Raw genomic sequence first — 21485 nt, forward strand, 5'->3', positions numbered from 1 at the left:
GGAGAGAGAGCCCAGAGGAAAACTGTTTTAACCTTTATAAGGTGTGTTCACAGAACACTGTTTGCACACCGTCTCTCTGGCCAACAACTCTTCCCCACTCCCAGGCAGCATGGGCTGGGGTGTGTCCTGCTGCTGCCCTGCTCCCCCAGGGAGAGGCTGTGTTAGCAGAGCCCTGTCACCGTGCCTGTGAGACCTGGAGTGCTGTGCCTGGGTGGGGGTGTCCCCTTGAGCCTCACCCCATTGTTGTGGAAAGCCAGTGCCAGACCCAAGGGGTGGGGAGGGGATGGGCACAGATATTGCTCCAGTGACAGTTTTATGGCTCAAGGGGAAGCAGCAGTCTGGGTTTTTAACAGAACAGGCCATCTTTGGCCATGTCACCTGTGAGCCAGCACCACACAGCATTGACAAGAAGTTGCTATAAAATCTCTGAGTTACGATGGCACTTCACTACTGTGTCCCTGGGAGTATTTCACAAAAGATGTCTGATTAGAGAAAGGAAAAGGCAAGACTATAGCCATCCCTGGCACTGCAGGAGTCCCTCAGTAAGGGGTTGCTGCTTTATGGTAAAGCAGAAGGTGGGATGAGATTTCAGTGTGCAGGGAGGCTGTTGGGACAGGTACCTGCTCTGTGGACAAGGCAGCCAAAGCAAACTGGCAGGGCAGAAACAAGCTGTGATCAAAACCTGTGGCTGTGAGAGAGAACATCAGGGGGAAAATCGATTGTGAGCTGAGAGAAGGGGTAAATGAATGTAACTTATAATAATAACAGTGCTTCTAGGGGAGTGTGCTGTGCTCTTGAGTTGTGTATGTGCTGTGCTGCGGTGGGTGTGGGTGGGCAGTGTGTGTGATGGGGAGGCTGTGGGAGTCAGGCTGGCATGGATGCCACTGTACTTTATGGCTGCCATCTTTCTTACCACCTCTGTTTTGTGCATTGGTGGCTACTGCAGGACACACCACAAGAACACACTGAAGTGGGTATAGGAATGGAAATTTCTCTATTTCAAGTCCTTTTCATTCTTTCCCCTGACTTTTCTAGCAGATGTTCTGGAACTCTTGCTAGTAGAGAGATGGGGAGGAAATTAATGTCTGTCTGTCTGTCCGTAGCTGGAAAGGGATTAGGCTAAGAGATGTAGCGGGCATTTTTTAAAAAAGCAAACCTAAGCTGCTTTCCTCTGAAATTCTCATCCTAGAAATAGGTAAGTAATTAGAAAGAAAATTCACCTCTTTCCCTCTCAAAAGCTCTGTGGTGGGGACCTGTACTGCTCTGGGGCTCGACCTTTCTCTGCAGCCGCTGGCTCTGCCTGGGGTGGCTGTTTGGGGTGGTCCATGGCAGTACAGGGACATGTGCTGATGGAATCAGTCCTGCATGGTACTGAGCAAACGACTTTCCTTCCTGCCCTGTGCAGGATCTTTTAAAGCTTTTCAGGGACTGATTTGACAAAGCAAGCCCTAAGTAGAGGGCGTAGTTCTTAGGAAGGGTCAGAGGCAGATTATATTTGATGTATAAATGCAGGTGTGATTACCTGAACAGACAAAACCAAGGTCAGGGAGGCAGCTGTTGCCTTGTCCTTTTGCTATTGAGTTCTCTGTGAGACAATCTGTTGCTAAGGATGTCTTGTGTAATGATGCAGTGAAACTGAAGCAGGAGGATGTGATCACCTTGTCACATCTCCGGTGGCACTGATGATACTAAAGCTCTTTCCTCCCCATTTCTTCAGAGGCAGCTAAGTGCTGCAGATTTCTTCTGAGAAGATGGGAAAGGAGAACAGCTTGTTTGGGGATACTTGCTAAGACCTCTGTTTTTAAAAGGCACCCTGGAAGTTGGGGTTTATTTACACCTTCCTTACTCAGATTGGTGCAAAGATACTTTTTGTAAAGACATTTTTTTTCTGCCAGTGCTCAGTGAATGCAAATTTTGTCTGATATTTGGCCTTGGCAGTGGACCTGCTGGTTAGAGAAAATTCCATGCTTGCAATATGAAGTTAATGTTTAACAATGAATGCTTCAAGAAGCCTTAAGGGACTTTGCCTACTGCCTTTTGTGCACTAGCAAGGGTTTGATGGTGCAGCTCTGTCCACCATCTGCCCTTGCACACCTTGCTAGAGCACTGGCATACATTTGAGCTGACTTAGTTAAAAGCATGTGAAATACTTAATCTTCTCCTTCTGCTGTAGCTTAGAATCATTTCCAAAGCATTTCTGGTTGCTGCTGACCCAAGAGAAAGGCAGTGTCACCTTCCCCTGCCTTCCAGAGGAGTTCTGTAAGAGCTGATCCATTACTTAATCAAAACAGAACCTTCAAGGCTGGGTAGTACAGCCTCCCCTGGGTGAGAGCTGAAGGTATGCTCTGAAAACATGTGTCTCTGTGGGGCTTCCACTTACCAAAATTCAAGCAAAATCTCTTTGTAGCTTGGGTTTTTTTTTTTGTTTGTTTGTTTCCTTTGTTTGTTTTGTTTTGGTTTGGGTTTTTGTTTTTGTTTTAATTTGTGTATATATGTAGAAATATTCAGAGTTGCAGGACGAGTAATTTGATTTGTGAAAAATGAAACAGAAAGCCAGACTGGTTTGGGGTCAGGAGGACCCTGGTGTGGTCTGGGGACAAGAGGCCATGGCAAACAGCTGCTGGCCATGCTGGCCAGCAAAGCAGATTTCAGACTCTTTCAGCAGGACCAGTTGTTCTGCAGCAGCTGCTTCTGAGTCCCTGCAGAGCCCAGGTGTTTGTGTCTCTTGCTGGGTTTAGCTGTAATAGCCATAAAAATGGAACTGAAAGGGTTTGGGGTTGTTGGGTTTTACCCCTTGAAAATTGTCCTGTAATTACAAGGTGAGAGTGTATTTTGCCATGAGATTATCTAGTTGTAGAGTGCTCAGCACATAGGACTATTTTGAAAAATTAAAAAGCAGGGGGAGCTTGAAAATTACTGTTTACCAAAGCTTAATTCCCTGGCTGGTGGTTGGTTATTAAATGTGACTTTGAACAACAGTGGCATTTAAACTGAGCAGGGCCACTGCACAGGGCAGGGTGGCCGCAGCCTTGGGCTCTGCATGCATCAGGTGCGGCTGTTGCTGTGCTTCAGCAGGTAGTGTGGGCTCTAGTGGGCACCTTCCTTGAAGTTTAGAAAATCACTTCGCAAATTCTGAACTTCATTTGAGTAATAGGAAGCTCATTAAACCTTTACTTATGCATATGCAGTTTAACAGCATCCTTTGAGTTTCACTTGAACCTGATGGTGCTTGACTAATGCAAAGGAATGGTCACTGTAGCAGTCCCTGGAGACTTGTGGAGAGAGAAAATACTTTTTACATGGCCAACATCACCTCAGGGGGAATGGACTGGCTGTCAGTCCTCCACCAGCAGCACCTGAACGCACCCTCTGCATGGCAAACTGCAGCCTCTGCTGCTGCTCATCCAAGGGGCTTACAGGTTTGAGAGCAGTTCTGCAGCTTTTAAAAAATATTTATTTACTGTGATCTCTGAGGATACTGGTATGAAGTTGTCATTTCTGGGCCTCAGCCTTAGTTGATTTAAAGTCAAAATCCCGGCAGAGCCCAGGAGCCCGGCAGATGATGGCGAGGGTGGATGTTTCTTGTAACTCCACAGAAAACAGATGTTTTCAAGGCAACTGCAGAGGTGTCTGCAAGAAAAAGCAGAAGTGAGACTCACCGACTTAGGCTGGTGTTATTTACAGTGAAAAGCACCAGGTGTTTCTGTCGCCGCTGCATGGGTCGCTCTCCGTGGCCTGTCGCAGCTCGCTGTCTCCTCAGGGCACGATGGTGCTGTGCAGGCTGGGCTCTGCCGGGACCCCGAGCAGGGCAGGCGGCGGCGATGCTGGAGCTGTGTGACCCTGTGAGCTGAGGCACTGCTCACTGCGTGGGGCTGGCCCGGGGCCTCTCCCTTCCTGCTGTGACTGCTTGTGGCTCATCCTTCACTTAAAAAGGGAGCTTGTCGTGAAGGGCTGTGTCCCCTTTGCAGCCCCGTTAGACAGCTCTGCAGAGGCGAGGTGCTGCAGGGCCAGCGCGGCCGGGGGTGCCCCAGAGAGGGAGCCGGGGCCGGGGCAGGCCGGGCTGCTCTGGCACAGGAGGAGCTGGAGGCTCCCGGTGGGATGCAGCCCCGTGTCGCTGGAGGGGGTTCCAGCCTGCTCGCTCCTGCCCAGTAATCCTTGAGCACCGAGCACCGCTTGGCCGCGTTTTCTGCCCCGACCTCGCTGCTGGGGACGGCCCTGAGGGGATCCGTGAGGCGGCACCGGCAGCACCAAAGCCGGGCCCCGGCCCCCGCAGCGCTGCCGGCTGCTGAGCTCTGACGCTGCCAGCTTCTGCTTATTATTTCTCTCTCTCTCTCTTTCACCCCTTGCTTTCTCTCCCCTCCCGCTTTCCTGCAGAATGGTTTCGTGCTTCTCGGCTGGGTGGCAGCGGTGTCACAGCCCCCCCAGCAGAGCCTGCCCCTCTCCCAGACGCAGCTGTGCCGTCAGGTCCCAGTGGCAGGACGTGGCACGGGAAGAAAATGGTTCAGAAAAGGCAAAACACTAAAATGGTCCCGGGAGATTTTAATTTCTTTCCCTTCTTCTATCTGCTTTGACTTTTCATGTCAGTAACATTAATGGGCTGTGGTGGAAGTGAAGTAAATAATCACATATGCCAAGGAATACCACATTGATTTTTAAGTCTCTCCTCACTAATTAGTGACGGCCTTTGTAGGGACTGACGGCAGCACTTAAACCTCTGGCAGCAGGAAGGCAAAGCAACACAGTAGAAAGGGAAAAAAGAAAAGACCTTTGCTTGCTTTTTGACTTTCATCATGTTTTTCCTAGAATCATATTGGTATAGTTTAAAAAACTTCTGTTTTTTAAATAGATCTATTGGTCTATCATAAATTTTAATAACCTTAAAAAAATAATTCCAGTTTACTGCTCAGTCCAAACAACGCATGTAAAAAGGTGGGTACCAGTCTGCACTGAGGTCACTGCAATGGAAAAAGTTGTATCACCATCTGGTTATTCTTGTAATTCTGCTACTTAATTGAACAAGGACCAGTGTAAGTATTGAGAAGTCTTGCCGAGGTGCCTAAAGCTCAAGGCACAGCTGTCCTCGCAGTGCCTACAAATCTCACAGGTGCAGCAAAGAACATTCCTGAAACTGTTAGAAATTTCATCTGGGTTCACTTCTAAATTCTGGTAAATGAGGTTTCCCTTTGCTAATACAACAACAACTAATATCTTGCGGTTTCTTCCTCTTAAAATAATGAATTTTAAAATAGAGATATGCAGTAAGTATGATTCTCCATTTTCATGTGATTATGCTACTCTGTATTTATAAACTAATTGTTGCAAAGACACATGCCTACCTAACCAAAAAAAAAATTTAGAAAAGTTACCAATACTATGCTGGCAGCCAGTGAGTTATACCTGTTCAAAGGCCACCAAGAAGGTTTTATGTAAGAGAATTTGCAGGTCAGTACAGTCCTGGGATGAGTTCATAATATGGATGAAGAACTAATTGAGACAGAAATAACAGAATACTTGCTAGTTTTTCATCAGTGGATTTGGTTCTCTTAAGGCAGGTAAGGGGAGCTCTTTCCAGATATTTTTTAAAATTAATGACAAAAGCCAGAAAATAAGTGAGAAAAATTGTTCATATGCTTTTCTACTTGAAAGACTAATAGAAAAATATGACTGTCACTGTCTTTTCCTCATTCACTGAGATTCATTGTGAGATTCAGGGAACTTACTGTTTTCTCATGTCTCTGGTATCTGAAGTGTTCATTGTAAAATGGATTATTTGTCTTGCAAATGCCCACGTTTGGAGGTTAAGCCACACCTGAGAGGCCTCATTCTCTCTCCTTCCATATGTATCCCAGTTTTGCCCCAAAGTGGTGCATGAGGAAGTAAGAGGGTAATAATAATGGGACACTAGAGGCAGTATAAGAATTCAGAGGAATGCCAGGACATAATACCAAAAGTGCATTAAATCAGGCAGCTTGTTTACAGTGGGGTTGACAGGAACTGCTAGTAAAAGAAATGAGGTTAAAATTAATGACCAGGTGAATCTGCATATGTAATTTATCAGAGCAAGCAACCAATAAAAAAGAATTACTCTAATTAAAGTCAGTAGCACAAGAGGGGGAGGATACTTTTAAAAAGCCCAACAGTATCCAATCAAGCATTCAGCTCACTGTGTATGTTTAGTCTCCTTGTCTTTAGGGTACTGAGGGACATGGGGTTATTCTCCTGTCCCAGCTTGGGTGTTCAGTCACACCACACCACACCACATGCTTGTTTCCCATGAGCAAACAGGCTCTTTTCTGAAGTAAGGGTTATCTGTTTTCACAAGCTGGATTTTATCCTAAGTATGCAAGAAACTGTATATGACAGAACTTGTCCTCTTACGTGATCAGCTTCCACTGGTTTTCAAACAGCTGCACTGAAACCAGAGTGGACGTGTAGTTATGGAATTTTTTTCCCCTCTTTCCTTACAGTTTGTCAGTAGAGATGTTTCCGGGAAGAGGTTTCAGTGGTGAAACCTGTGCAGGTTTCAATGGTGCTGTTCCTGCCCTCAGTGGCAGGTGCCAGCTGGGGAGGGGATGCCAGTTCCTGAGCACTTCTAACAAGCAGCACCAACACAAGTTCTCTAAATATTTTCTTGCAGTATTTTTAGTATTTAGTGAGGATGCAGTGGGATCACTGTGCTCTGTGTGACTGAGTACAGTATTGATAAACAGTCACAGTGGGTTACCACCATGACAGAATTTTTCTCTCCAGCCACAGATAAATCAGCTGTGACCAGTTGAGTCGGGTTTGCAATGAGCTCCTGTCTTTTGGCTGCTGTTTCTTTGTTCTTTGACCTCTCTGTAATACTGAATACATGACCCAATTCAGTCCATGAATCAATGTTATCCAGAGTCTTGGAGAGGTGAGGAATGACCACAGGGACAATACTCCTTACAGGTCACCTCCCATCTCTGGGGAAGGCTGCAGGAACACCAAGCAGAAGACAAACAGGGGAAGGGAAAAAGGACTCAAGACATGCACTGCAACAGAGCAGTGTACTGCTGTGTCAATAATACCTATAGAGCCAGGATTTTGCATCATCTTGAAGGAATTAAATGTCACAAAAGCTGCACAGAAAAGCCCTCCTTAAAAATTCAATGATGAGAAAGTAGACCTACATTATTAACAAAGCACAGTTTTAATAGAAATGTTTAGGCTTACATTTCAAAATTACTTACAAATAAACTTAATCACAATGCATATATTCTTTTCTTTAAAAAACCCATATTCACTCTAACATAATATATATTTTCTGAGTTATAAAATCCCATATAAATAGCAAATTCTTCTCAGTACACAGATTACAAGAATTCATAGAAACTAGAATGCATATCTGAAAACTATCCTGAGTATGCATTCCATATCTGGCAGAAAATAGAGCAATGCTAGAGTCAGACACAAGAAATACAGTTGTTCCAGTATATAATTTTCTTTAAAAAAAAAAAGAACAAAACACAAAAAAACCCAAAAAACTGAGAACTTTTTGGTTGCTCAACCTTGTTCAGCTCCCTAGACTCAGGAATGGCTCTGGATGCTCCACTCCCTGAGATTTTGGGAGCACCCTGTGGATTCTTCTGGTATCAGAAAACCGTGTCTGTCTTCAGGTGGACAAAAATAAGGCACTTCCTTAGAGCAGGTCAGTGTTGGCTGTAAGCAGCAGCTTGGACGTACAGCCAGAAAGCAGCAAAATGTGGACTCTTGAACGATGATGTGTGGAAACAAATTTGGAAGAGGCAGCCAGTTCCTACACTCCTCAAGTTCCCCTGATTGTCCCCCAAAACAACATAAATTCAAACAAGAATGAGTAAGTGGAAACACTGCATGTTAGAAAAATCAAAGCAAAAGTTCCCCTTTTTTTAGACTGAGGTAAGCAAACAAGCAAGTTGGACTAAGAACAAGTCATAGCAGCATTTAGATCAGAGCATTCACCCTGTGCTTTCTCTTCTCTCTTCCAAGAGAGCTGCACAAGAGAGCTACGTGACTGGCAGCATTCCCAGTGGTGTGACTGCATGTCCTAGGAGCAGGCAGGCTGCAGCGCTGCACGAGGACACCGACATGTGGAAGCCTCACGGTGTGTTTAATTTGGAGCTATTTTATTATAGTAGCACAATGGGGCTTTTTCTGGTCATAATGAAAAAAGAAAGTCAATTATTCATGGAAGAAACACAGACAATTCTGCCCGATGTTTTCAAAGAGTAGTGTAGTAATTACATATTCCTTTAAACACTGCTGTTAGATAAAATATGATGTCTTTTCATAGGGTCATGAGCTCTGACATTGCTAAACCATGAATCATGGGAGTAAACTCATACATGCAAACTGCAGTAAATAAACAGAGGCTTAAATTTTGGTTCTTATTAGAGTGTCAACTCATAGAGATAATGAAGGAAATTATAGCCATTTATAGTCTCCTGGCTTACTCCCGGTTTAACTGGGATCAAAAACTGGATGAATGATGTCATACTGAAGTTGAGCCATAGTTACAGAGAACAGAACTTCACAGGTAAACAACAGATCCACGATACCGTTTTAGAATCAGAATTTCCCAACAGTTTTCTGTCCTTTCAAATATTACAAATAACTTCTTTCTTCTTGGCATCCTAAGAATACGCTCATGGTAATTTTCTTCCTGCTTTAGGTTAAAAACAATAGGAAGAAGTTGTAAATATTGCACAGTATGTTAGGATGGAAGATTAGGAAAAAAATGGCACTTGCAGGGTGACTTTTCAGTCCAAAGAAAAGCTCTTCATTTTTTCTGCTAATTCTTGTCTCATTTCTATGTGTTTTTTCAGGTTTTGCACTTCATGGGGTAGGTTAATGTCCCACACTGACACGCAGGATTGTAACTCTGGAGAAAAAAACGAAAATTTGAAAACTGCAACAGAGATGAGTTATTACAAAATTAGAAATTATTTTGCATATCTGCAAAATTTACCCAATGAAGCATGATCTTTTGGACCCAGAAGACAAGTTCCATGACACTTTGTGTGTGAGGTGATGCAGTTATGGATTACAAGCTGTTTGTACTTACACAATGATTTGCATTCTAGTTCCTAAATTTAGAGTATCCCATTTAAAAGTACTTGAAAAAACATTTCTGGTGTCTGTGGGCCTTAAGGAACTGACCTCAGCTATATCTAATGCCAATACTGAGGTGCCTGCTAAAATTTCATCTTTATCTTTCCAAGCAGATATACCCTAAATGCCTATGAGACTCAAACCTCATTCACTGTAAAATAAAAACTGATTTCATAAGCTAGTGAATATACTGAGAAAAGGTCACTTCTTCAGTCTCCATTCATGCAAACAACTATTCATGAAGAATTCAGACTCTTTTTATTGGAATAGGGACAATTGAGAACACTTACATGAGTCGAGGCTTACAAACTAAGGCCCCAAGGGTTCTGGAGTCTCTTATTCTTTTCTGTAATTAATGTCAATCTTAAATAAAATAAAAATGCTAACAAACCAATAAACGTTCTTATGATTACAGGAATTGGGGAATACCACAATGTAAACGAAATGCTCTAATGTTTGACTCAGCAGATCTACACTAGCCCTCCTTAACTTTATACTACCATTGCCACATTTTTAGGAGTCACTGAAACTGGGATGAGATAAAGATGAAGAAGGGCATTGATCAGAGCATCAACTTTAACTGTTCTTAGAAAAATCTGAAGATGCAGATCTTCTATCTTCCAGCACTTTGCTATGCTAATTGTCAGGAAGCTTTTACCAATGTCTGACTGAAATCTCCTTTGCTATAATAGGAACTTGTTAGTGCTTATCCTACCCACAGGGAATATGTAGAAGTCTTTATTCTCTTGCTCTTCATTTACATAGTTGAAACCATTACCATAGTTGAAACCTATTACCATGTCCTCTCTAAGCTTTATTTATATTAACCAATTTAACTCCCTGCAACATTTCCTCACAGGTTGCATTTGTCTCCTCTGGACTATTCCTAATAGTCCAGATCATTCAGCAATAAATGCTTAGGCTCCACCACCAGAGGCCATATTAGCACCTAGCAGAGTGTAAGAATTAGCTCATGTCTTACAGACACCATTTTCAAGGTGTGAGAGTAGTGTTTGCCTCATCTGCACCCACATGACATGGCTGATTCATGACCAGTCTCTGATCAATTCTGACCCATTTTTTGCAGCACTGCTGTTAAAGCTGATCCTTTCCTCATGCTGGTACAGCAGATCATTCCTAATTAAATAAAAGGTCTTGCATTTGTCCTTACAGAATTGTATCCTATTTCCTTCCAGACCATTAGTTCTATTTGTCAGCGTCACTTTGCGTTCTAATCCTGCCCTCCAGTGAGCTTGTCCTAGCTGTGAGCTGTCTGCAAAACTAAAAAGTACATTCACTATTCTTTCATTCATGTCACTCATGAAAACACTGGGGATTCCTGACCTAGCACAGACACCTCTGGAAATCCATTTGATACATTCTCCAATTAGACAATGACATTTACTCCCCAAATACAGTTTTGCAACAATTTGTATTGTATCCTTCAAACAGTGGCTTCCTCAGATCCATTTTTGGAAGTTACTTTCAGTTTGTATGAGCCTAGATAGGCAAAAGAAAACAAAAACTATTTAATAGTAGTGTTTCAATAAAATTTTGTCAAATGATGATCAACTCTTCACTCTCAGTGAGTAGTCAAGCACAATAGTGTCTCCTCTACTAATAATACAAGTTAGTAAAACACAATAGATACCTTTGTGATATTTGTTGTCTTCGGTGTCACTTTTATAGCAATATCCCAAAACAAGGACCACATTCTTGAGACTCCCTTTTTCAAAGAAATGAAATGTCAAATCTTAATTTCAATGTGAATTTTGTAATTTAAGGACAGAAAGAGTAGATGGAATCAAGGCATAAGAGGACAGAAAGCAGAGTTCAATCAACCAGACCCTTTATTCAAAATCATTAGCCATGAAAAACCCAGACACAGAGACAATATAGTTCCCATCTCCATTTAATGTCAGGGTTTATCAGGGTTCCAAGGTATAAGCACAGGATCAGCCGATCAGCCTGCTGAACAAGCCCAAGAACAAAGCACCCTATTATACTGCACAGGCAGAGGTGGTAGAGTCACAGGAAGCAGATGTCACAGCAAAAGGACAGGCTGTAAGTGAAGTCCCAGTGCACAGCAAAATGTTCAGTTATGAAAAAAACCAAACTAACCAAATATGACAAAACAACTGAGTAAAAACTATGAAGTAAAAGTTTTAAACTTATGGCATAAGGGTGGGAAGTAGAAATAGGGGATAGATCATAAGAAGGTGCCTACTGAATAACACAAAAAGAGACGTGGAAGGCAGGAGTAGTTGGATCACAAGAGGATAAACAGAATGTGCCAGTGTTTATTTCCAACAAGACATTGTGCTGCTTATTTCCAACAAGACATGTCTATAAATGTGTTGCAAAGATGGACAGAAGCTGTCACGTGTTCTCCTGCCACAGCAGCTCCCTGTTCCTATTGGCAGCACAACGAGGGTGGAGAGCCCTTGCCTTTCAGCTAGCAGAAGAATACAGGGCCCAGCCCAGGTCCCTGGTGAGGACCAGGCCAGGGAAGGAGCAGCCCCCACTGTGCAGACACCCCACTGCAGCACCACGGCTCACACTGCTTCAAGCACGGAGCTTGACACTCCCAGGGCAAAGATGAGGAGGGGAGCAGTTTCTGGGACATAAATAGACTGGAGTATGGCTTAACTGTGAAAGCTGCAGTTGGGAAGTTTTTTAACATGCCCCAGGACCTCTGCAAGGTAGAGAGAGGTTCTTCCTGCCCCAAGGAGGTCAGCACTATATTCTCCTCTGAGAGTGATGTAAATCCGGTTATAGTAGATGAGGAATGGTGGGAACCATACACATCCTCCATGCTCAGATTTTTCATAAATTTAACTTTTTTCTATAGCCAGTCATATCCATACTCCTTACAAAAGTGATTGGAACTAAAGTATAATATTTCTTATTTAGACCTAGGTCCTGTCTTACTATATAGAAATCTAAATTTGCACTTGCAAAATAAACTACAGATTTACATCTAAATTATTCTCTATGGTAAGTCTCATGCCTATTGAACATCAATGTGTTAGGTGACACAGTTGGAAAATGACATTGTATTTCCATATTCATGTATGAAGTATGGATAAAATTAATGTCTCAAAGTCTGGCAATCTCTTTTTCCTTAAATATTTACCTCTGCTTGACATTATATGTTTTAACCTTAAATGAAACTATTCCATACAAATATAATAAAAAATATTTCCCTCTATCTTCCCTTATTTCATATAAGCAATGTGGTACTGTTGAAAAACTGCTAAGCAGCCTCAGTGCCATTTTCAGAGATTCCAGTAGAAACCAAGTCCTTGAATTTAGGATAAAAACCCTAGCCCTTATAAATAATTGCTGCAAAAAGATGATCAAAAGAAAAAAACCTACACATCAAACTGCATATATCAATCTTATTTGCTGTTCTTGATATTTGTGCAAATACAGCTAAACTCCTGAATATTAATTTTTCTATAAATAAAATTTTGATTAAAAATGTTGACATGACTGAGCCTCAAGGCTTTTTAAATCACACTATTCTATACAATGTATTTTCCCAATCAATGACAGCAGCAAGGCAAAAATTATTATGTTTTCATAGCAACTATTGTTTACAAAATGCCAAAAAGAAAATGTCCCTTTATGATACTAACATTGTAGCTATCATCACTAGCTGGAATGATAATGCTGTGCTATAGCTGGCACCATTAACAGCTGGGCTCTTAACAGACTGTAACACTGGCTGTTTGAGGCAAAGGAAAGTCAGAGGAAGGTGAGGTATGTTTGACTCATACAACGTTGCCAGCATTACGACCTGACTGTAGTCTACAGATTCTTCTGCTGCCAGAAAGGAAGAAACAGCCCACAGAATAAATTCCTGATTGTTGGGGAGGATGAAATAGGAAAACCTTATAAATATGATTGCCTGGCAAAAGATTTGGAAAATACAGACATTGAGATGAGAACTAGATTTGAAATAACAAACCTTGACTACTGAATAACTAGAAAACAATAGTATACCCAAATTGAAAGCAATCCCCCCTTCTGATTAAACAATGCCCTTTACCTGCAGATAGGTCCAAGGGTCAAATGGAATGCTCTGTCTCACCCCCAATGTATGGTTCATCCCACACCTGTGACCCTCCCCTGAAGTATCAGGTATCTGTGACCCCATTGGCCCAAGTCCTGTTCCAGCCCACCTTGAAGCCCCCTGATAAGGTGTGCCCGAGGGACCGGATGCTCTCTTGGACCTTCCCCTGGGACCCTCACCTGGAACCCTCCCTCTTTCTCCTTCTTCCTCTCTCCCTGGGCCTGCCACGAGTTGTGCCTGGCAACTCCAAGCAGGGCCTTTCCCCCTTTTAATAAACCACATTTTCTAAGACTTGACTTCAGAGATCTCTCATCCATCCAAACCGTCCTGGAGACCTGCACTCGCTACACTGATGGTAAGGAGAAAACATCCACAGCCTGCAACTGTGATATTTGCTAGCAGAATTACAGTGTGCTGCTGAATTCACAACAGCTTCAGTGTTTGGCTGTTTGTTTTTTTTTTGGACAGCAAACACACTTTAAACAACACTAGCAGGGAAACTCCAGAGTTTTTTCCAAAACACAGTGGAAAGTGATGGGAATCCACATATTGTGCCACAAAGTACTTTTTGAATTAATGTGTATTTTGACTGTATTCACCACAGCAGTACAACAAACTTGAGTTTATATGGCCTTTATTACTTTTGGGAAAGGTGCAGGACAGTGCACAGGTGAAGGAAGTTTCAACGGCCAAAGAGTGTCCCTTCCTCAGCTGCATTCCTGTGGCTGTTCACGGTCAACACTGAAACCTCCTAATTCCTGTCTGCCTACAGCAGCTCAAAACAACTGTCCCTGATGACAGCAGCTCAAAACAACTGTCCCTGATGACAGCAGCAGTACATCTGTACAAGTCCACACCCCAAGTCCAGGTGTGTAGCACTTTACCAGCTCTGCTGTGATCTGCCTGTGACCCAAATCTAAAAGAACCATTCCTGAATGAGGATGGGAGAAGAAAACTAGCCAATAAGCAATGAAAGAAAAATTATTTCAATCCAACATGGTCCACAGAGAGAAAAGGCAGAAGTGTAACACCTGAGGTGCAGAAAGAACACAGGCAGACACACATAAGAGAAGACAGAGTGACACATGACAGAGGATGGTGAGAGCTCTGCTGAAGCACAGCACAGGGATGCAGGTAAGGTGGGGAGTTCATGTTCAGTGACAAGCCAGGGAAGAGCTGATGATTTATGTGGGCACAGGTATTCAACCTACTGGTGTTCAGTTTACACCCTAAAGTCTGACAATGATGAAAGATGACAGCCGTGGAGTAAGAATGAATGAACAAATCCTGGATAATGCTAATCTGTTCCTGGAACACCATAACAAGCAGTACAGAGAAAACCTAAACTTAGCAGTGATTTGAAGGTTTTACTTACCCAGCTGAGCTGTTATCATGACTCGAACAGAATCACAGAACTTGTCTATAACTCGTACAGGACGACGTGTTGACAAATCAAGCAGCAAGATATGTCCTCCTCCTGTCCCTATCCACAGTGCAGTATTTTTCTGCAGACAAATGGTCTTCACTCTTCCAGAATAAGCCAATTTGTGTTTTGATTCCTTATTTAATTTTTCCACTTTGTTCCTATAAGTATGGAAAGAATTTGCATTGGAATTTGGTGGCACCCTATTCTGCAGCTACTAAAATGACACTCTTAATACCAGACTTAAGCAATCATTCAGCAACCCAAACACAAAATTCTCATGCAAACAAACTGGGATGAAAACTATTGGATCCAAAGAGCCATCTGGTCTGCTTAGAAGACCTTTAAATAGAAGGCAGGAACACTTCTCAGTTCTCCCCCAGTCTGCGGGAGCTTAATGTCACAGCAAAGCAGGAAAGAGCACACCTACACCTGCTCCTAACCTCACCATAAAAAAGAAATGGATGTGGCATGCTAAGGCAGAGGAACAATTTAAATGCAAATGAAAAAGTTGTTGCAGTTAATAAAAATCTGATTTCCTACTGAATTTGTGCACTGAAAAGACATTCTTGTTCAGAAGATGCAGGAAATAACTGGATTAGCCTTAGCACCTGTAGGACAGCAAAAGACTTTATTCTTTCTTGAGCTAAATGAGTCTTCTTGACATCATAGAGAAATTGGGAAATACAGTAAGAGTCTTTAAAAAGTGGGATTCTGCATGGGATATTCTGAAGTTCTGGGCCAAAAGACAGGATAGGAAATCCACACTTGCCCAACAAAATGGACAAATGCCCTACTTCTGGCAGGTCAGGGTACCATGCTAGAGAAGGCAATCTGATATTCCCCTTCCTATCCACCAGGCCAACAACCTGAAATAAAACACTTACTTAAGAAAATGTGCACAGTCAATTAATTCAGAAAGTTTTTCTGTCTTCTTGTCCCAGATTTCCACAAAATGGCTGTTTTTCTTTGCCAAGTAGATGGATTTGTCTATTGCTATTGAAATAATGTTTGCGTCACTGTAAGCATTATGACAGAACCTAGAAAAGAGAAGAATTCCAGTTAGATATATAGAAAACACCTAGTAGAAAAACTAGGCTACTATGAGTGGGATTAGTTTCTCTCTGACTCTTGCAGAATCATTCAGCCTTAAAATCAAACTAGGATAAGATAAAACTGAAAGGCTTTGCTTTAATCTTCCTATGGTTCAACATAAATTCTCACAGTAATAGAGTTAGGCTGATGACATCCTTGGAGGCACATTAATGCTCAAAGTCTATTAATAAATCTTTCTCATCAAACACTCTTTTCCCTGCTCAGGAAAAACTCCCCTTAACTTCAGAGTAGTATTTGTCCATGTGAGAATTACATCAAACACTCCCAAACCCTCAGTAAATAATTTCTAAATAGTGAGAAGTCAGCAATCATATGTGATTAAATATATATACGGCAAAGATACGCACACATACCATACTGACAAACATAGAAGGACAAATACTAAGATAAATGTGTAACTCTAAGTAAAGTAAACAGGGTCTGGACTAGGCCAACTGGAGAAGAAAATTGATCAGTCGCATAGATAATGACTTCATCAATCCTTTATGGAGTAAAAATGTGTTTCCTTGTTTAAAAGTAGCAACAAATACTTTCAACATTACTCACTGATACTCCATCTGCATTATGGAAAGAATAGAACAGAAACAAGCAAACTCAAAGAATGAGCTCTAGAACAAGACATTGTATCAAAGTACTGTCAGAAATCATTGATGAAAACAAATGAGCCAAATAACATCACTTATAAAAATCAAAAACTTACAGTTGACTTGTCTTTGTTTCAATGAGCTTTTGAACAGAGAAGTCACTGGTTAAGGCAATGATTTTTGTTCCACAGCCTCCCCAGATTACATTTTTTTCAGATAAGCATGAGGATTCATTTAAGCACATCAGGGGTGTGCTAACATTTCCTATAGTCAGTATCTTCAAAGGTGTAGCACCCTTACACTGCAAGAAAAAATATACTCTGTGTTAGAAACAAGGAGTATACAAACACTCAGAATCCTGTTAAAACAAGGTTACATAGCCTGCTGAATTAAATTTACACATCCAGATTTTCTGATGGTTCAGAACATCTCCAGAATGTTACTGACTGAAAAGCACCATAGTCCCATTATAGATGTCCCATAGGAGACAGCCAGTGAGCAGAAACAGGCCAAAGCAGGGACTGACACTTTCTGCAACCCCTGGCACACTTCAAGGACTGGCTTGAAAGACACATCTATGTCTCTGAAGATGTCCTACACTGGACCATATTCTAGTTCTGAAATGCACTGCAACTCCATAACTGCTCTAAATGCATATGGTCAGGAACTAAACCTTCAGGCGCCAGATGATAGAAACAGCTCCCAGCATTTCTTCATCTGTTCCGTGAGCAGAACTCTGATCTACAGAAAACTTAAACAATATTTTATTTTTGAACATAGCTGTTATACAAAAAAATATTAAATGAGAGGAAAAAGGAGCTATTACAGCAATAAATAAAGGAGGTCAAAATTGTTAGAATATTCTTAACAACAACCAATAATAATGTCAGTCTCCAGACAGTTTGCCAGGCCTTTCAAAGGAATTTTCCACCTCTTAACTCTTTTCTTTATGGAAGTTATTGTAAAGTGTGCAGTTCTTCTCAGACTGCAACAGAAAGTTAATTTTTGTTTTAGAGAAGCAATTAATTTTAGTTTTAGAGAAGCAATTAAAAATAAGTGGCATGAAATAAAGCTACTCTTAGTAGCTGCTTTAGATATTACTAATACCACTCTGTAGAAAAGACAGCAAAGAACAAGTCTACCTTTACTGCTCTGTCTTCAAAAACTGCCAGTCTGCCATCAGCTGTGCCTACCAAGAAGAAATTCTTCTGTTTGCTGAAATAAAGTAAAATAATTAATTCTGTAAGTGCCTTAATCAGGTAAGAAAAATTAAAATGAGAAGTCTCTAGTATTTCAAGTATTCTATAAAACACTAAGAGCAAACACAAACCCTGTGATAATGAATGTAGTCCCCAGTTGCATTGGGTGCAAAATTAAGTGGAAACACAGGCAAAACAAGCAGTTGTCAGAACAAAAGTGCAGCGTGTACAGATGTCATTTTCTGAACACCTCAGTTTAGCAGTATTTTCAAAATGTAACCCAAAACATTTAAAATTCATTTATACCTTTGCTTTGAAAGAGAATTACAGTATAAACAAGTGATAGAATCTGACATTTTCTGCAGACGATGCCTTCTAGTTTCATCTTCTGTGTTAACTGCCCACAGAGAACCAGACTGGGTTCCTGCTACAATCCAGTTTTCCTTCTCTGTAGGAAGAGTCACTAAGGCCAAACTTATAATTTTACTGTCTGCAATATCCTGAGTCAAAAAAGAAGAAGATAAACAACTTGGTCATTATTTCAGTAAAGGTAAATGGTAGTAAATTACTGATGATAAAAATATAGCACAATAGACTTGTGCTATAGACAATAGGAATCTGGACAGACCCTTGGCCTAACTTCCCCTTTAAGAAATCTAATGCCCTATTAGCAGAATACATCATCAACTGGGCCACCTATCTTCAAAGTGCTGGGAAGCACCCCTCAACCAGTACACAGGAAAATCTCTCAGCTGAATGCTGACAAAAAAAGATACTCTTTTGATTCTAATCAAGATCTTGAAGCCATCAGAGAATTGAACAGATATAACTCTTGCAATACTAATTGCTAAAGATGAAAATACTGGCCTAATATTTCTTCTTCTCATTTTATTTTTAGAAAAACAGCCCATTATACCAATTATACCAATTTATACCAAAGCTACCAATTCAGATGTATCATGATCAACAGATGGCAGATGGAAATAGAACTGAAACAACTTTGAGGATGAATCATGCTCAGTTCTGGCACACATGTTCATCACACCTGGTAAAACCTTTCCCCTTTGCTGATGGGATAGAACTGAGATGTATCAAAATCAAATGTAAAGAGCTGGAGGGCATCACCGAAGTGGCACAAGGAGATGGCATTTGTGGGAAGTGAGAGGTTGTTAAGAGACAACCTGGATTGTTAAAAGGAGGTAGAGAGATGAAGGTCGGCCTAACTATTAACTCCTTTCTGTTGTCTCCATGCTAGAAATCATTTCCATCTCAGTAGTAGAAAGACAGTATTATGAGAAAGTTCAGGCTGGACAGCAGGAAGAGAGTAAAAAGCAACTGCTTTTCTACTTCATTTCATGGATACAATGATGACTCACTTATGAGCAATCTTTGCTCTCAAAGCTTAGCTTTCCAGAAGTAATATCCTGCTGTAAAAATGCAATTAATTTTTCTGAAATACATCTGTCTGACAGAAAAAATAGAATAAATATCAACTTTCCCACATACCTCACAAGTATGTCCATCTGTGTTTAGGTTAACAAATGAAAGCTGTGCCTTTTCTGTGTTCCCATTGCCTATCCAGACTCCTGCCTTCTTGCAGCTTTGATTGGCAGCCACCATGCACTCTGCTGTAGATGTGCTAGGTATGGAGACATACCTCATCAAACAGATAAGCTCTGCAGAATTCAGGATCTCATAAACCTATAAAGAAAGCCACAGCATGCCCATGGTGACAACAATGGCTTGTACAGCAATGAATAACAAGCAACAGATAACAGCATTTTTTAGATATGGACACAGTATCTCAGCAGCCTGGTCTTTGTACTGCCACAGAACAGTGTGGAACTGCACTGATATTATTTAACAAAGTCTTTTTGGCATAGCTCTAGTAAAGACCAGGAAGTAATCTGAATTGTGTTTCACTACAGTTGCTACACAGCAATACAGGGGAAAACAGCAAGCTAGAACATGTGGTTGGTAGATTTCAGTGGAACAGTTTTTTCTGGAAGGCAAGAGCAGCTAATATTTCATGGCAGTTTCCATTCCAGAAAAGAACAACAGAAAGAAACCTGTGCTTCTCATTAACTTAATGCCTGATTCCTTTTCAGAAACCACAACTTTGTACTGCCATCTATCATAAAAAAGCAAATAAACCAAGTAATACCTGGGAAGATGTTGGTCGTTCCTGAGGGTTTTCCTTCAAACACTTTTTAATTAAATTTTCAACTTCAGGCCAGGGGGAACACCCATATTCTTTGACAGGATCTAGAATGTAAAATTACATAACTTATTAACCAGCATTTACCATAGTTCTAACTAACCTTCTTATTTTTAGAATTTGTCTAACTTCTTACTGAGCTGTTCTAAGAAATATCACATTCGTAGGTAAAATGTCAGCATAAACTGCTTGGAATTGCTCATCTGCCATCATATGCTAGAGCATGAAATGCTAGAACTAGAGTCCTTTTAATTAACAGCAGTTAAAGGAAATGGATTTTGCTTTATCTTTTTCTTTGACATCCCCGTGCCTGGGACTGAATTGCAGATATACATGGGTTGTGTTTCCATTAATGCTGACCATTCAAGGCTATGTCACTTCAGTCAACATTCTTTCAAATTCCTGTAAACACTGTTTTCCATATTTATTCTTCTGAGTATATGGAATACAGATGAACTTCCAAAAATAGATACAGCAAATAGATAAACAACTCCATATAGCATTTACAAGATATGGAAATTTAAATTCCCACTTAGTGCTTGGAATATGTATCTTATGACTATAGCTGCTGAACTCTCTGAGAACAAATCATTCATGATGGTGCCTGTATTGCTTTTCCTTTTAGTTCATCATAATCCACAGCAAATATTCCAGTCCTACCTCAGACAGAGGTAACATTAGTGATCAATACCTGCAAATGAACATATTCAGTGCAGCAAAAGACAGGCACTGTTTGCTTGTGAGATCAGCCAGCCCCTCCTTTGGTGGAAGGAACTGTACTATCTCCAGAAACGAATACTTCAATTATTCCACAGGGCTTATAATACAGTCAATACAGCTGCATTTAAGAGATACTTAGTCATCAGTTCCTGGGATATCCTCTTCAGGAAGGGGGCGGAAACTGTCTCAGCTTAGAATTGGACTGTTCTCCTTAAGGAGCAGAAAATGTATGAACACTCTGTCTCTCATAATGGAGAAGCTATGCCAGGCTGAGTGCCAGTTCTTTCCTAAATGGAGCAAAATATTCCTTAAAGAATGTTTCGTGAGTATACCCACTATTGCTGGGCAATAAATAAGAACACCAGACATTCAGCTTGTAGTGCTATAAAAATTCAACAGCTTTCAACACTGGCAGAAGTTGCCCAAGTTACTGTCCAAATGATTACATCATGTCCAGCCTGATAGCCTGTTTAATCTTCCTTCCAGCAGTCAATAATTATGTATTGTAAGCAGAAGGAATATGGAGAATGTTATATTTTCCTAAGTCTCCTTCTATGATCACTGTTAGTTACAACATAACTCATAAGATATGCTATTTCTGGAGGAGGCAGGACAAAAGCTAAAACTTTTAGAAACAAGGCATACCTGGTAATTTTCCTTGTATTGCTAATTCATCAAATTCATTTGGAAACTTCAAGCCTTCCATTATTCTACCTCCTCCTGTTAAAATGTCATAAAGCAGCAAGCCAAATGAATAAACATCAGCTTGTTGATTGTAAATAACATTTCCTTTGGCAACCTCTGGCGCTCGAAATCCTGCAAATAAATCATTCATTAATAAGTATGCTTCATATCAAGACAAAGTCATCTTTGTACTTCAAAAAGTAAACAATTATTGATAAAAATGACACAGGAAGTGCAAAGAAAAACATCAAACTATTTCTGGGCTGGCAATAGCTTGTACATGGCAAATGTCCAAAAATATCAGCAGTAAGTATAAAGGAAGAGGATAGTACATCAATTACAAAGC

The 21485-nt window shown here is 41.1% G+C and overlaps 1 protein-coding gene across 2 annotated transcripts in view; it reads right to left on the reverse strand.

The window, feature by feature from the left end:
• Positions 1–7266: 7266 nt before the first annotated feature.
• Positions 7267–21485, reverse strand: part of LRRK2 (leucine rich repeat kinase 2) — a 64475-nt gene continuing 50256 nt past the window's right edge. Inside the window, exons 42-51 of one of the 2 annotated variants that reach the window (XM_068189714.1) lie at positions 21101–21271; positions 19682–19782; positions 19024–19218; positions 17824–18017; positions 17461–17533; positions 16435–16619; positions 15506–15658; positions 14571–14779; positions 10769–10843; positions 7267–8887 (exon numbers count right to left, since the gene is read on the reverse strand). In XM_068189714.1, coding sequence (XP_068045815.1) covers positions 8766–8887; positions 10769–10843; positions 14571–14779; positions 15506–15658; positions 16435–16619; positions 17461–17533; positions 17824–18017; positions 19024–19218; positions 19682–19782; positions 21101–21271 — 1478 coding nt within the window. In that variant the 3' untranslated portion in view covers positions 7267–8765. The remainder of the gene's footprint in view (positions 8888–10768; positions 10844–14570; positions 14780–15505; positions 15659–16434; positions 16620–17460; positions 17534–17823; positions 18018–19023; positions 19219–19681; positions 19783–21100; positions 21272–21485) is intronic. The other variant, XM_068189715.1, reaches the window with a different exon arrangement.

The sequence above is a fragment of the Anomalospiza imberbis genome, chromosome 5, assembly GCF_031753505.1.
Source record: "Anomalospiza imberbis isolate Cuckoo-Finch-1a 21T00152 chromosome 5, ASM3175350v1, whole genome shotgun sequence".
Taxonomy (NCBI): Eukaryota; Metazoa; Chordata; class Aves; order Passeriformes; family Viduidae; genus Anomalospiza; species Anomalospiza imberbis.